At 39.3% G+C, this 16,954-nt stretch overlaps 2 protein-coding genes across 5 annotated transcripts in view; one reads left to right on the forward strand and one right to left on the reverse strand.

Annotated features, from left to right (window-relative positions):
• Nucleotides 1–16,954, forward strand: part of gcn1 (GCN1 activator of EIF2AK4) — a 779,792-nt gene that overhangs the window by 576,714 nt on the left and 186,124 nt on the right. The window lies entirely within an intron of this gene.
• cux2b (cut-like homeobox 2b) overlaps nucleotides 1–16,954 on the reverse strand; it is a 339,662-nt gene that overhangs the window by 37,560 nt on the left and 285,148 nt on the right. For all 4 annotated transcript variants that reach the window (XM_009303733.5, XM_073910044.1, XM_073910043.1 and 1 more), the window contains 5 exons: nucleotides 16,155–16,286; nucleotides 15,417–15,558; nucleotides 13,769–13,848; nucleotides 13,615–13,681; nucleotides 4,384–4,432 (listed from right to left, as the gene is read on the reverse strand). In XM_009303733.5, the coding sequence (XP_009302008.2) occupies nucleotides 4,384–4,432; nucleotides 13,615–13,681; nucleotides 13,769–13,848; nucleotides 15,417–15,558; nucleotides 16,155–16,286 (470 nt within the window). The remainder of the gene's footprint in view (nucleotides 1–4,383; nucleotides 4,433–13,614; nucleotides 13,682–13,768; nucleotides 13,849–15,416; nucleotides 15,559–16,154; nucleotides 16,287–16,954) is intronic.

Raw genomic sequence — 16,954 nt, forward strand, 5'->3', positions numbered from 1 at the left:
TATCTATCTATCTATCTATCTATCTATCTATCTATCTAATCTATCTATCTATCTATCTACTCATCCATCTTTTCATCCATCCGTCCATCCAGCCATCCATCTATCCATCCATCCATCCATCCATCCATCCATCCATCCGTCCGTCCGTCCGTTTGTCCATCCGTCCGTCCATCCGTCCGTCCGTCTTTCTGTCTGTCTGTCTGTCTGTCTGTCTGTCTGTCTGTCTGTCTGTCTGTCTATCTATCTATCTATCTATCTATCCATCCATCCATCCGTCCATCCAGGTAGTCAGGATAAAGATAACATTTAATCAGAGTTAAATTCTTCAGCTATATAAATTTGATCAAAATGACACATTACACACGCAAACCTATGTTTTTTTTCAGGTTTGTTTTTAGATTTGTTTGCCTACAGCTTCAATAAACCTGCACAAAAAAGATGCTTTGGAGGGTTAGCATTATTAAAAATAGTTTTTCCTTTGTCTGTAAGCCAAAAGCAGAAAAGAGATATGAATTTCCCAAACACATCCTTTTTTTTACTTTAAGACCTAAATCATTTGAATGAGAAACATAATTATGACTTCCCGAATCGTACACAGGAACTTCCCATGAGGACGCGGTTCTGAGAACAGCTCCTGCAGCGTTTGAGTGCAGATGACACTTGCTTTGATATGTTCTATCTAACACGATGGCATTCACACATTTATAAACAGAAATGTAGCGTCAATAGTGTCAAAATGTATCATTGCAATCTGTTATTTTAAGAGATTCATTTTTTTGTTTGCTTGTTTTGCTTGCAACACAATTACTTACAAACATTTTTAGCATATCTTTTTTTTGGCCACCATTAAAAGAACACAACTTTTTTTTTTCTGAAAATATGATCATTTTACAGCTATACTAGAGTTAAACGGTTGAATTAAACCATTTTTAACCCATTCAGCTGATCTCCGGATCTGGCGGGAGCACTTTTAGCTTAGCATAAATCATTGAATTGGATTAGACCATTAGCATCTCGCTCAAAAAATTCAAAAAAAGATTTTCAATAATTTTCCTATTTAAGGAGCTTGACTTGTCTGTAGTTACATTGTGTACTAATACTGATGGAGAATGAAAAGTTGCTATTTTCTAGGCTGATTTGGCTATGAACTTTATTCTCGTTCTGGTGTAATAATTAGGAACTTTGCTGCTGTACCATTGCTGCAGCAGAAGCCATAATCCTAATCCTTCTAGTTATAATAAATTCACTGAAAACTACTCTCTTCCTCTTCATATGCACCAGACACCAACTTACAAACATACTTCTTGGAAAACACTGTGCAATTCTGAAAGTGCATCACTCAGGTGAGTGGGCTTGACAAACCACCTGTATGTGACATACTCTATTCCAAGGTTATAATAGTTTTGGATTTTTCGTTAGTTTTAGTTTCTATTTCCTTTTAACTTTTTGTTTTCAAATTCAGTTAGTTTTAATTAGTTTTAGAGACGTATTTCTTAGTTTTTATTAGTTTCTATATTTTAAAAATGTCTTAGTTTTAGTTTAGTTTTTATTAGTTTTAGTATTAGTTTTTAGTTTTTTTTTTTCTAAATGAGGATATTTGTTAGGTGCAAGATTTAAGATTCCTAGAACTGGATTGGAGAGGTGCTATCCAAATCATGTGCATTATAAGTTTGTAGAAGTTATACATTTTAGTACTGCTTCAGTATTAGTATTTTTTTTCAAAGTGTGTTTAAACTGCTTTAAAAATAAGTTACATTTTTGTAGACTAGAAATATATGTACTGTATATCATTTATTTAAAAAATGTGGGCAACACATTATAATTAAATTTTATTTAACAAATATTATATTAATATTATTTTTTTATGTCAACTATGGGGTGCGGCTTTAGGGGGCCTACAAGACATTGTGCCCAGGAGCCTCTGAATTATTAATTCTAGCCTGGTGATGGGAAATTCAGATTTCTAACGAAAACGAAGGAGGTTTTTGCTATAACTCTAGTTCAGTAGTTCTCAAACGTTTTTCACCAAGTACCACCTCAAAAAAAAAAAAAGTCTCTCCAAGTACCACTAAAATGACCAGTATTGAAATAAAGTAGCGTAGTTGGCCAAATTAAGCAGCTACAGCAATGCACAGCTCAAAAACGAGGCATATCCATATTTATGTAATTTGACAACTTGACCATGTGACTTGCGGATCGGCATTCTGAATAGTTAAGATGTTTTCAACTGCGTACGCCTGGAATACGCAAGCGCGTCATGCTGCAGTTCCTACTCATTTTTCTTGCCTGTGGGTTAAATTTTGATGCTTAAGTGACTAAGATGTAACAAGAGAATACAGTCATTTTTCAAACTAAAAAAAAATTATAAATAAATGATTGTTCGGTACTAATTGATCTATAGACCGGTATCAGTCTGTGGCCTAAGGGTTGGGGACCACTGCTCTAGTATCTGCTCTGCAAGCACCACGCACCTCTTTCTGTAGTTCTGCCTTATATGGAATGATTTCTAGCAGCTGATGATGACTCGCTGCACTAAAGTAAACATTCTAAGCACAGTACTTTGATCATAGTCTTTAAGAGAACAGCCAATTTTGACCACATCCGTGTTATCGTATGCATCAAAAGATTAAAATTGTATACATTTTTTCTTTAGTTACTTAGTGATTCCTCCGCGTACCACTAGAAGTAAGTCCGGGTACCACTAGTGGTACACGTACCACAGTTTGAGAACCACTGTTCTAGTTAGTTTCAGTTAGTTTTGTATGTACCCAATACAGCTTCAGTTAGTTCTAGTTTTTGAAAAAACTCTCGTTTTTATTTTTATTTCAGTTAACGACAATTATTTTACATTTTAGTTTTCATATTAGGCTCTTTACAGTGTAAATAATTAACAATTTAACTCTATTGTACTTTGGGCTGCTATCTTGTGGGCTGTTGTATTTGAATTTGAGGATGGGTAGATTGTAGAGTCAAAAAAGTAGCCTATCTTTGTCACGGTTGCAGGTTTGTGCGCTCTTTCAGAGTGTCTGTTTGATCATGTGGTTTTGTTTTTGTTCTCCACGTGTATCTGTTTTGATCACGTGTGATGACGGCACTCAGCTGGCTTGATGAGCCCGCCAGCTGAGGCTCATATTCGGGCCTATATATGGGCCACGTTTTCGGTGTGTCTTTGTCAATTCGTTACGTGTGCTTATGTGTGTTATTCTGTCTGTGCTCAGGATCTGAGGAGTGTTTTCGGGATCTGAGGAGTGTTTCCTGCCCGGTCTCTCCTAGCACTAGCACTACGTTCATTCCGTGCTTATTGTTTGCCTGTCAATAAATATTATTTTTTGTTAACTCACACTTGGATTCACCTGAACATTCTTTTATACGTGACAATCTTTGGTTGAGTTTTTATAATATAATATTTATTTTGATGATTTTGAATCTTGCACCTAACAAATATCCTGCAAAAAAATGACAAACAAAAATGTAAAACTAACACTAAAACGAAGCAATTTCTAAATAAAAAGTAATAAAACGAATAAATCTGCCTCTAAAAACTAATTAAAACTAAATAAATTTAAAAACAAAAAGTCAAAACTAAATAAAAACTAAAACTAATGAAAAAACTATTATAGCCTTGCTCCTCTGGTGATTTAAAGTGCCTTTTTTACTGTATATTCTCATTTGTGAGTCGCTTTATATAAAATTGTCTGCTAAAGGAGTAAATGTAAACGGTTTATTGCAGTATTCTAGTAATACACGACTGAAACTAAAGAGCTGTCTGATGTTCCAGATACAGTTTAGCAGGTTTATATCACCCTGCTGCAAAATACAGCACAAGCCAATTCGGGCATCAATACAAATCAAGCCCCAAACATTCCCAGAGTTCCCGAATCAAATGAACAATCATGCCGAACGGCGCCAGAACGCCCTCCAAAGCCCAATCAGCGGAGATTTACAGGTGCCGAGACGCATCGGCAGGTAAAAACAGCTCGGTTCTGCTGAGGCGCGTGTTTACTCGCAGGCACTTTCTTCTCAAACTGTTTACCTGCTCTGTCACACTCGGCCTGCTAATTAATGACTCATTTTCGAATCATTTATCTAAGAGCTGCTGGCGAAGGGAGAAAAAGCGAATCACAGTGGAAAAAAAGGGAAGCAATCAGCGCAATGAGGTAACTAACAGCCCTCCTCGTCACATCGCCACATCGCTCTCGTCTCAGCATCTCCTGTCCTCCGCCGCCGCCGCACGGCATCATGGGTAAGAGCGCGGCTAATCACGGCCTGCGTGAGCGAGGGGCTGCAGGGGCGTCTAATTAAACCCGGAGCTTGATTACGAAGGTGATTATCCTGAAGACGCGGCGTCTCAATCAGAGGCTGAGAGGAGGCCATCGCACTCACCTGGTTGGCCTTCTCCAAGTTCGCCATTAGCGCACACATCTCCTCCAGTCTGGAAGACACAACACAAGCAGTTAACACACACACATGCCATCACACACACACTTTAATGCTGATGAACTGAGCAAATGTTGCAGATGTACTTTTTAGATTGGTGAGATACAAGTTAGTCACAGTTATTATATAACTTTAGTCTTTAAAAATAAATGTATTGAATTTATTTAACAGGGACAACGCTTATTAATCAACAGTAAAAACTGTAGGGGCTAATCTTCATCTGATTAAAAAAGGCAACCTACAATCAAAAACCACATTATTTCACATACAATATCAGTAGAGTTACAGACAACACAAATATAAAACAATTGATCTCAATTTTATTTTTAAAAACTAGAGTTAGTGAGGTATTTGTCAAGGTAAAGAGAATAAAAAGGCAAGGCAAGTTTATTTATATAGCACATTTCAAACACAGTGGCAATTCAAAGTGCTTTACATAAACAAGAATAAAAGAGACAAGTGTAAGAAAATGAAAACAAATAATAAAAATAAAAATGATAAAAATAAGATTAAAAAATAGATAAAACAAATATAAATGTGTTAAAATGTTATAAGATACTGAAAAAGACAAGAAAGACACATTAGAGCGATCTGTCAGACGTAGCACAGTGCTCATTCAGTAAAGGCACAGCTGAACAGATGTGCTTTCAGTCTTGATGTGAATGTGCCTAATGTTGGAGCACATCTGATCATTTCTGGAAGCTGATTCCAGCAGCGGGGGGCGTAGTGGCTGAAAGCTGGTTCACCCTGCTTTGACTGAACTCTTGGAACTTCTAGTTTATATGATCCTAAAGATCTGAGATCTGTTAGGTTCGTATTTAGTCAGCATATCTGTAATGTATTGAGGTCCTTGGCCATTTAGTGATTTATAAACCAGTAATAATACTTTAAACTCTATTCTGATTGTAACTGGGAGCCAGTGTAGAGACCTGAGGACAGGTGTGATGTGCTCTGATTTCCTGGTTCTAGTCAGAATCCTGGCCACAGCGACAGATAAAAGAACAAATAATAATAGTTATTGCTTTAATAATAGTTTAATAATAGCTAATAATATAATAATAGTTTGTACTTTCTAGTTTGGTAAAATACAAGTTACACACAGTTATTGTATAAATTGTGTAATTCTTTACAGTTGCTGTAAAACAAAATGATGGTTTAATATACAGTAGGTTGGCTGGTTAAATAATTTTAATGCAACAATTTCACTAAAAACAAATTATAGTTTAGGAATATAAAAATTAAACGTTGCATTTAATATTAGGCTCTTTACAATGTAAATAATTAACATTTTAACTCTAAAAGAAAAATAAATAAAAAAAATCTAGTAATTATATATGCAGCGCATCTGGAAAGTATTGATAGCGCTTCACTTTTTCCACATTTGTTTATGTTACAGTCTTATTCAAAAATTGATTAAATTCATTTATTTCCTCAACATTCTACACACAATACCCCATGATGACAATGTGAAAAGAGTTTTTAAAATTGTTGCAAATTTATGAAAAATTAAAAACCTGAAAAATCACATGTACATCAGTATTTACAGCCTTTACAGTCAAGCTCTAAATCAGGGGTGTCCAAACTCGGTCCTGGAGGGCCGGCGTCCTGCAAATTTCAGCTCCAACTTTCCTCAACACACCTGCAAGGATGTTTCTAGAGAGCCTAGTAAAGCTGCGGTCACATTAGAGTTTGAGCATGCGAAATTCTGTCATGCGGCGCTGCGAAAAGGGGCGGGAATAAACAAGATTATTAGGCATTAAAAAAGCGAGTGATTGCTCCATGTTTTAAACTTCTGTCCAGAGAGGTCATGTTTTGATCCTCGGTTGGTCTCACGCAGTCATGTGATGCAATTTCGCAGGTCAGAGTTCACCAAGCTTGAACTTTGCACGGCAGCAACCTGCAAAACTTGACACATAACCCTGCGTCAAGTTTCCGGTCTGACGCATTAGCGGGCATATGAATGGAAGTCTATGGGAAAAAAAGCCCAGTGTGACCGCAGCTTAAGAGCTTGATTAGCTTGTTCAGGTAAGTCTGATTGGGGTTGGAACAAAACTTTGCAGGACACTGGCCCTCCAAAACCGAGTTTGGGCACCCCTGCTCTGAATTGAGGTACATTCTGTTTCCACTGATCATTCTTGAGATGTTTCAGCAGCTTCATTGGAGTTCACCTGTGGTCAATTCAGCTGACTGGACATAATTTGAAAAGGCATTCACCTGTCTATATAAGCTCCCAGGGTTGACAGTGCATGTCAAAGCACAAACCAAGCATGAAGACAAAGGAATTGTCTGTAGACCTCCGAGACAGGATTGCCTCGAGGCACAAGGCTGGGGAAGCTTACAGAAACATTTCTGCTGCTCTAAAAGTTCCAATGAGCACAGCGGCCTTCAGCTTAGCCTTGTAGCAAAAACTTTCTGCGACGGAGCGAACTGCTGAGCGCTGGCAGCATGTCAGTGATGTACGTCATCACGCAAGTGACATCACGCTCTTTTTGACAGATGAGCACGGAAAGTCAATCAGTGACAAATGATACAACGTATAAGATCTTATATATAATAAAATGGTCCCACTTTATATTAAGTGTCGCTTATACCTGTGAACTTACACGATAACTAGATGTGTAAGAAGTATGTAATTACAGTGTATGTACATACTGGTACATACTATTTACCTGTGTATTACTGGATTAACTACACACATGTAACAACACACTGAATAAGTTTAAATGTGTAACATGACATTAATAACACAATCTTTGGTAAACTACCCTTTTAATGTGAATTACTGATGTGATTCTACTATTTACTTTAGGCATTTGTATATTTCTACACACTTTTTTGGCAGAAGTTTGCTGTTGTTAAACAGTTGCACAAAGGCTTAGGTTTTATATATTACACAGTAATTTGAGACCATTTTACACTTTATATTGAGTGGACAGTTCCTGAGAATTTACCCTGTAATTACACTGGTATCACAAGGTGAAACCTTCTAATGTCGCATTAGTTCTGCCATTCTTATTCTAATACCGTGTTTAGAAGTACATGGTATGCAAACAGCTGTGGACGTGGGAAAACACCTGCAAGTACATATTGTTGTTACACAATGCACTTATGTAATTCATGTTATGAATGTTTAATACTTGTTTAGTGTTGTTACCAATGTCCTGTTACACATTTGAACTTACACATACTATTGTGTGTTGTTACATGTGTGTAGTTACACCGGTATTACACAAGTAAATACTATGTACCATTGTGTACATACAGTGTAGTTACATACTACATACACATCTAGTTACCATGTAAGTTCACAGGTATAAGCGACTATAAAGTGGGACCAATAAAACATATATATGCAAATTTATATCGAAATACCGCAAATGGTTTAAAAATCATATCACCGTTATTGAAAAAAAAATCTATCACGATATATATTGATAGCGAATTATTGTCCAGCTATGATTGACCTACAATAATTTACATCAATTTCAATTAAAATGTATAAATTTTCACAACAATAAATGGATCATAAACTAACATGTCTCACAAATCTAAAAAGTAACATTTGTAGCATCATTTTTGGTGCGACACGACAAACGAAACGATTTAATGGGTCCTTGATCAATTCAGAAAGCTGGATTCATTGCCAGAATTAATCCGCTAAGATGAAGTTTGAGATTCTGGGTGACTTCGTTCATTCGTTTTCTTGTCGGCTTAGTCCCTTTATTAATCTGGGGTCGCCACAGCGGAATGAACCGCCAACTTATCCAGCAAGTTTTTTTTACACAGCGATGCCCTTCCAGCCGCAACCCATCTCTGGGAAACATCCACACACACACATTCACACACACACTCGTGCACTACTGTCATGATTACCAGCGATCGCTAACCACCAGAGGTCGCTGGTAAACATTCACACTCCTTGAACTACATATCTGCCATGTTTTGGACTCCCAGTCAGGCCACACACACACACAACCGGTTCAAGATCCAGACTGATTAAACTCTAACAGCTGAAGCCACTCACACAATGATTATTTGGACAATTTAAACCCCTCTTTTCCACACACGTTGCTGAGTCTTGTTAACTGTAATAGTAACACTACAACGCGTTTTACTTGTCTTGTTTTTCCGTGTTTTGACCTTAGCCTAGTTTATCCTTTTGTCCTTGTTTGCCGCCTGCCTTCTGACCTCCTTGCCTGTTATTCGACTACGATTCTGGACTGTCTCAATATACCTGTTTACACCTGTATTGACCATTGCTTGCCTGACTACGATTAAACCTGCATTTGGATCCTACCTTCTGTTGTTGGTATCACTCCCCGTCGTTACAACTACGGACAATTTAGCCTACCCAATTCACCTGTACCGCATGACTTTGGACTGTGGGGGAAACCGGAGCACCCAGAGGAAACCCACGAGAACGCAGGAAAAACATACAAACTCCACACAGAAACGCCATCTGAGCCGAGGCTTGAACCAGCGACCTTCTTTGCTGTGAGGCGACAGCACTACCTACAGCGCCACTGCTTCACCCTGAGTGACTTGATAAACTAGAATTAACAGTATACTCCACACCAGATTTAATCCATGCTTTTTTTCCAGGATATTATACATTTCTAGGAGGATTATAATAAACTTGACAGTCTCGAAAACGCGACTATTGTATTTACACAGGGGCTTAGTGCCTAAAAGTGTCCTTACGCTGCTCTCCAGAGAAAGCCACAAATGGCAGAAATAAATAAACCAACAAGTTCAAAAGTTCTTAAGGGAGTCACTGAAGTCAGTAAAATGCAAGGTTTGCTGTCATTAGAGTCGAGTGAGTCATATCTTATCTAGCGCCGCGTTCGGCATCAACGTATCCCATCATGCCCACACACACACACACACACACACTCGCGCGCGCTCACAATCAGAGAGCTCTCATTTGAATAGCGTCTCGGGGAGATTATTCATAAGGTTTGTTTGAAGTTCAACAGTTTCCTCTCAGCCATCAGGGAGTTGATTTTCAAAAGGTGGAGAGGCAGCGAATAAAGAGAAGTGAAAGATTGATTAAACATGTGAGTCTCGGAGGTTGCGCTAAACAAAGATACCTTCTCAATTAGACCAGATTCACTTTAAGAGCACAATCAGAGAAATTTAGTGCGAGGAGAGCGACGGCGTTCAGTGGATTCGTGAGCAAGTGTGGCCTACGATTCTCAGTCTGTCACGAGTTTAAAGAAACACTTGAAAGCAGGATCATTTTACAACTCTCCTAGAGTTTTACCATTTTTTAATCCATCTTGGGGCAGCACGATGGCGTAGTGCAGGGTTTTTCAAAGTCTAAGACAGTGGGCCTCCCTTTTGACACAACTTATCCATTGGCGCCCCCCTCCTCCCAAACACACACACACACACACACACACACACACACACACACACATATATATATATATATATATATATATATATATATATATATATATATATATATATATATATATATATATATATATATATATATATATATATATAAAGACACAGACAGATGTCAGACTGTTAACTAACTTTTATCATCATTTGCATGAAAGTGCAATTATTTAGAGTAATAACAAGTATTTTAATATAACGTTTTTAAAACTAGGATGATGGTTCAATATGAATAGAACAGATCCAAGAACTGTCCATCCCAGTCAAAACAGTCGAAGTTTAGCGGGTCTCATGCTGTCATTAGCCAAAATATTTTGACAAACCACACATAAAGGTCGTGGTTCATTAGCTGGTCCTGTCCACGTAAATCATAAACTCAAATACTGATCATCATATCGTCGTCTTTTGGGTCTAAGCCCTGAACTTGAAGGCTTTTGTGGTGAGGGGGCGTGGCCGAGAGCCGTGGGAACGGAGTGAGGCCATCGCGTAAGTGGATACACCTGCGGTGCGCACCTGCCTCGGATCCCACGGAAGGAGCTCTGGATCATAAAAGGAGGAACAAGGGCAGAGGAAGCCGAGAGAGGACCGGACCCGGACATATTTTACTTTTGCTTTCAGTTTGACGGCAGTCTCCGTGATGAGCTGCTGTCCGTTTGTTTTGGTTTATTAATTTGTGGTTTATTAATAAAATTGTTTTGTTATTAATAAATCATTTTAAAACTGCGTCGGTTCTCCGCCTCCTTCTTCCCGGCGGCCAAAGGGCTGTGAACTTCATTACAGCTTTGAATCGGGGGGTCTCAGAAACCGACCCATTGTATTAGCAGGCATTTACCTGTATTGGCGGGCTTGCCAAACAGAAGCGAATTCACAGCTATGGCCTTCTGGGTAAAAAAGGTTTTCTTATATTTGACGTATTATTTTTTTTTTTGCTTTATTTAATTAAAACGTTTAAATATAATAAAAAATACATATAATAATTAAACTTAATAATTATATTTTTATTGTATTATATTTCTTCCCGCGCCTCCCCTGACATGCTCTGGCGCCCCCCAGGGGAGGCGCGCCTCACACTTTGAAAACCCCTGGAGTAGTGGGTGGCACAATCGCCTCACAGCAAGAAGGTCGCTGGTTTGAGCCCCGGCTGGGTCAGTTGGCATTTCTGTATGGAGTTTGCATGTTCTTTCTATGCTCATGTGGGTTTCCTCTGGGTGGTTCGGTTTCCCCCACAAGCCCAAAAAACATGCGGTATAGGTGAATTGAATAAGCTAAATTGTCCGCAGTGTGTCTGTGTGTAAATAAGTGTGTATTGATGTTTGCCAGTTTCTGTGTAGAGTTTGCATGTTCTCCTTGTGTTCACGTGGGTTTCCTCCAGGTGCTCTGGTTTCCCCTACAGTCCAAAGACATGCGGTACAGGTGTATTAGGTGGGCTAAATTGTCCGTAGTGTATAAGTGTGTGTTGGAATGTGTGTGTGGATGTTTCCCAGAGATGGGTTGCAGCTGGAAGGGCATCGGCTGTGTAAAACAAAACTTGCTGGATAAGTTGGCGGTTCATTCCACTGTTGCGAACCCAGATTAATAAAGGGACTAAGCCGAAAAGAAAATGAATGAATGAATGATCCATCTAGCCAATGCCCGATGTCCTGACATTTTATCCTACCCATCAGATTATGCTTTTATTTATTTTTAAATTTTTATTTGTTTTTGTCTAGTCTACAAAAAAATAAAAAATTACCACACTATCAATAATTTACACGTTTTTTTTTAACAATAACTAAGAGTAAACAAGAACGCTCAAAAACCCCCAGTCCCACCCCCAAGGAGGAGAATTAAAACAAAACAAACCACAACAACATTAGCACCAAGAATTGTCAAAGCAACTGCATAAATATACATAAAATAAAAATAACACATGCACACACATTAATAAAAAGAGCAGAGATCTGCCTTTTTTTGGGGGGGGGTCATGTCACGAGGGCACTTCAGATCATTTTGCAAGGGCACTTTCTGTTACAGGTTGAGCCCTATGTGTGCACGTGCCTGATCTCCAGTTTTGGCTTTGGTACTGGTTAATCTAATGTATATGCACAACTATATTATTGTAAAGCATCCTATAAAAAATAAATGACAAACTAATGTTCCACTTTATTTAATATTTTTCCACAACATATTCATTTGAATGTACTAATGTTTGGACTATTGTAAGTTATTTTGTTAGATTAGTTCCAGTTTTGGCTTTGGTACTGATTAATCTAATATAAACGCTAAGGATGTAACGGTATCAGAATTTCACGGTTCGGTAATACCTCGGTATGAATGTCACGGTACGGTATTTATTGAATCATTTACAGGAAAAAAAAAACTTTTGAAAATACTCCAAAAAAGTGCCAAAAGTGTCAATGACATACAAATTAGCCATCTATCTGTAAGCTTTGAAACACTAACTTCCATTTTAATAACAAAAAATTATTAAACCATGTAAAAAAATAAAGTTTCAATTTAGTATTGTTGAAAACTCATCACATTCAACATTTAATCACTCACTCACTTAGATAGAGATGGGTTTTAAGGAAAATTATCATATAAATATAATCTGGTAAAAGCTGGTATCTCTGGGTATTTACAATGTCCCCTGCAACAGAAAAACCCCTCTTATTTGGGACTGAGGTTTCTGGGACAAGAGAGATATGACTTGGCCCATGTTGACAGCAGTGGGGTAACGTTGTGCATTGTCTTTCCCCCACTTGAGAAGACAAACCATGAGTGAGATAGAGATCTCTTTGCGGTACAAGTCAATGTCTGCATCAATCTGAACAGTGTGCTGTGTTTCTGCAGTCCCCATGACTGTTATTAGTCGTATTCCCCAACTTGCAGGCACGTGCACACATAGGGCTCAACCTGTGCAGTGCGCATGCCCTTTTTAGTCTTGGATAGAAAATGCCCTTCCAAAACGATCAAAAGTGCCCCCGCGACGCGACACAACCTCCGTCCAATCCAGCCCTTCAGTAGGCGCGCGACAACACCTCTCTTGAATATGCGCGCTCAACCCCCCCTCGGCGCTTTACAATACGCGCGCCACAACACAGCTGATCAGAACGCGCGCGACAACACCGCTATTCAGCACGCGCGCGGCGACAACACCCGCTTTAGTTTCGATCATTTCCATCTTTTTTTCATCTCCGCTACTAGCAGCACACTCCATTTCCGCATTACTGGATCTGTAGCGACAACAGACGGCAAAGGATTATGGCCACGCCTGGGCTGATGGGAAATGTAGTTTCAGCTACGTCCCGTTCGCTTCATTTGCCTGAGCAAATTTTCTCAGAAGACCTATAGTTTTACCGAGTCATGCGACTTCGATAATATCGAAAAAAATTAATATTGCGGTATGACGGTATTTACAATACCGTTACATCCCTAGTAAACGCACAACTGTACTATGGTAAATCACCCTGTGTTCATGACAAACTAAAAAACAATCTGCCATTTGTGGCTTTTTGAGAGTTTATTTTTTGTTTTAAACTCTTGTCATCTGGTTATAATGGTTTCATTAGAGAAGGTTGAACACTGAAAAGTCTAAAACCCTCAAAACCAGCATGTAAACACTGGATTTGTGTGCAGTAAACCGATCCTCAATGTTTAAAGCTCCTGTTCCACATCAGATGAGTCGCTTTGTAATGACAAACCAAACATGAAACCGCCAAATCGGGACACACACACACACACTAGAGAATAAACACAAGAAACACCAGGATATTTTCGGCGGCGTCTTACTTTTCTGCTTTCTCCTGGTCGTATTTACATCTGAGCTCCTGCAGCTCCGTCCGTGCCGTGCTCAGCGCTGTGAGAAGCAGAAACAGCAGCAATCATTGACCTCTGACCTCAGATGAAGCCTCGTGATGACCTGAGTGTTTTGATGTGATCTTACATGACTGAAGCGCTTTGATGCGGAGCTCGGCCTGGTCCAGTCTGACAGGCAGCGGAGCGTCTGATTGGTCCTCCTCCTCCCTGTGGAAAACACAAGTGACTGAAACCCCGCTGAGAAATGAGGAAGCTGCTCTGTAGATGTCTGGAAAGCCACAGCTGACTTCATTAAACATCTTATTCACTGTCAGGATACAGTAGCGTACAACTTCTGCAGTGTACACATGCAAAATGCGGAACATTTAGAGGAGAGTAGACTGTGTGTGATGTGAGATACCATACGACACTGTCTACAGCTTAGTTATCCTATGACCATACCTAAAATTCATGTACACTAACCGGCCACTTTATTAGGTACACCTGTCCAACTGCCCTTAATGCAAATATCTAATCAGCCAATCACATGGAAGCAACTCAATGCATTTAGGCATGTAAACATGGTCAAGACGATCTGCTGCAGTTCAAACTGAGCATCAGAATGGGGAAGAAAGGGGATTTAAGGGAGGCATTTAATGTGGTATAGTTGTTGCTGCCAGACGGGCTGGTCTGAGTATTTCAGAAACTGCTGATCTACTGTGATTTTCACATACAACCATCTTTAGGTTTTACAGAGAATGGTCAGAAAAATAGAACATATCTAGTTAGTGGCAGTTCTGTGGGCGCAAATGCCTTGTTGATGCCAGAGTTCAGAGGAGAATGGCCAGACTGGTTCCAGCTGATAAAAAGGCAACAGCAACTCAAAGGCCCTGTTTACACTTCCAGGTCTTGATGCCCAATTCTGATTTGTTGCCTATATCTGATTTTGTTGCCTGTCTGTTTACAAGTTGTTTAAATTGTGACCGATATCATGTGTTTACACTTGCCATACAATTTACGATATCGCGCATGCATAATGGCGGGTTCTAGCATCTGCGCCACACTAGCCACGATGGAAGAAATTGTCTTGTTTTTAGCTCTGCGAAATATGTGAAGTGTAGTATAAGCAGTGAATGGTTCAGTCCAGATTTACCCCCACACAGTTTATGTAATGGTATGGCCCTGATGTATGTGTGTGTAGTTGAAGATGTAGCATTTGCCTGGGTGCGCGCTGGTGTTGGAGAAAATAAAGTTGTTTTATGTGTAGTCCGCAAGTTACAACACGAAGTTCGCTCAACTTTAAAATGATTTTGAGGCGGAGGTGGGAAAGGGCCGTCATCGCAGCTTGCGCTTATGGTTTTTATGCTTTATGATGTCCTCCACCATTCAGAGGAATGTATGGGTATGAGAGAGATCTCAGGTCTGGTGGGAGCAAAATGTGGCAACTGACTTCTTTCCTCCTCCATGTTTCCTCTGTTGTTGTTTACCACGTCGGCATCTCCACACACGCTTTCTTTCTGTCATTAAACCGCGGAGAAGCACCACATTGTCGCAAGTTCAATGATGTACAGAACGGAACGCCTCAATAAATCCAATTTGCCTGTTTACATGACAGTCGCATTGTCACATATCTGATCTATATCTGATTTACTTCCTTTCTTAGATATTCTTAGATATTTGGACTAAAAACAAGACAAACAATCTAAGAAAGAAAAGCATATTTTGCAGTGTAAACTTCACAAATGTATAATTACAGTGTGGTATACAGTAAAAGCACTTCTAGGTTGGTCTCATACCCTTGCAGCGGCTCCTGGTGGTTTTGCAATGGAGCGTCTCCATCCTGGACCGTCTGTGTGCTGTTTGGGGTCATCATGTGGGGCTTCTGTGTCGACACCTCTCCCGTCTCCACGGTTACAGGCCCCTCCTCCTCTGTGTGTTCTAAACACAGCCAATTAACAGATCCATTGTAACAAACTAGTCCACTGTCTCTTTGAAGAGCTCAGATAACACTTTAATTCAACAATAGGCAATTTTCACCACTAGAGGGAGTGTATTCACAACAAACAAAGACATTTTTGATGGCTGTGAATTGTTGTCTTCATCATCTTAAGGGACTCCACAGAAATCCTATTGATGGATGATTAAAGAATTCAACACTTTTTTTTATTCAACACGGTTTTATTCACGTCACCGTATACTTTAGTTTCCCATCAAATCTTCTGACCAATCGAATGCTCTCTAGCATCTGACATGGCCCCGCCCCCTTCAAGACGCTTTTCATTTGACATGCTTGATTTCAACCACTTTCACTGGCAGAACTGTGATAAAAAACTAAACACTATTGGCTGTTTTTTTAAAGGGGAGGAGCTACACTATATCCCGCCCTCTATTCATGTTTTGGTTGAGATTACATCAAACACCGAATAAAAAAGGCACATTTCAAAGCACTTCAAAGGACATTTAAATGTGTCAGACCTAATTATAGAAACATTTTTAAAAGTACAGAAGGGAAAAGATTACTTAAATGTTCTGACCTGCTTTGTCAAGGCACTCCAGGCGTCTTCTCCAGCGGTCAGAGACTTCAGTGATCAGAGCATCACCTTCAGGAGCCGAACGCTGAAGTTCAGCCAGACGCTGCTGCGTGGCCTCCAGTAGAGGAGCTGGATCTGTACAAAGAGGGAGAGAGAGAGAGAGAGAGAGACATGTAAGTACAGCAGTGCAGTCACATTAGCAAAATTCAGCGATTGTTTCGAGGGATAAGAAAAGCTTTCTTGTCTGTTTTCAATATGCATGTACAGTAGCACTGCTTAAACAAAGTCACTTTAAAGAGGACCTATTATGCAAAAATCTCTTTTACAAGGGGTTTAAACCCAGTACCGTGACAGCAGTGTAGGAATATAACCAGCCTCTAATGATCAAAATGTATTAATTATATTTGTTTATAATCACACTTGATAAAAACAGTCTGCAGAAACACGTTCTCTCTTTGTACGTGTCATCAGAGGTGGAAAGCCACGCCCACTTGTGACCGTCTCTCCCTCATTAGCATAGGACATTAGTCTTGTCTTTGACTCTGCCACTATGCTGGCATGCAGGCATTTGTAGCTCCGCCCTCTTTTGAAAAAACACAATCTCATTTGCATTTAAAGCGACAGTCTCCAAAAACACACAATTAGGATCAAAGCCTAAAAGGGTCAGTTTCAAAGAGTTATAAAACATTATTAGTGTGGTATTTTGATATTATTTGTGTGGAATTTTGAGCTGAAACTTCACATTTACACACAATCTACGAACATCAGAGACTTACTTTACATCTTGTAAAAAGGGGTATCAC

Source organism: Danio rerio, chromosome 8, assembly GCF_049306965.1.
Source record: "Danio rerio strain Tuebingen ecotype United States chromosome 8, GRCz12tu, whole genome shotgun sequence".
In the NCBI taxonomy this organism is placed as follows: domain Eukaryota; kingdom Metazoa; phylum Chordata; class Actinopteri; order Cypriniformes; family Danionidae; genus Danio; species Danio rerio.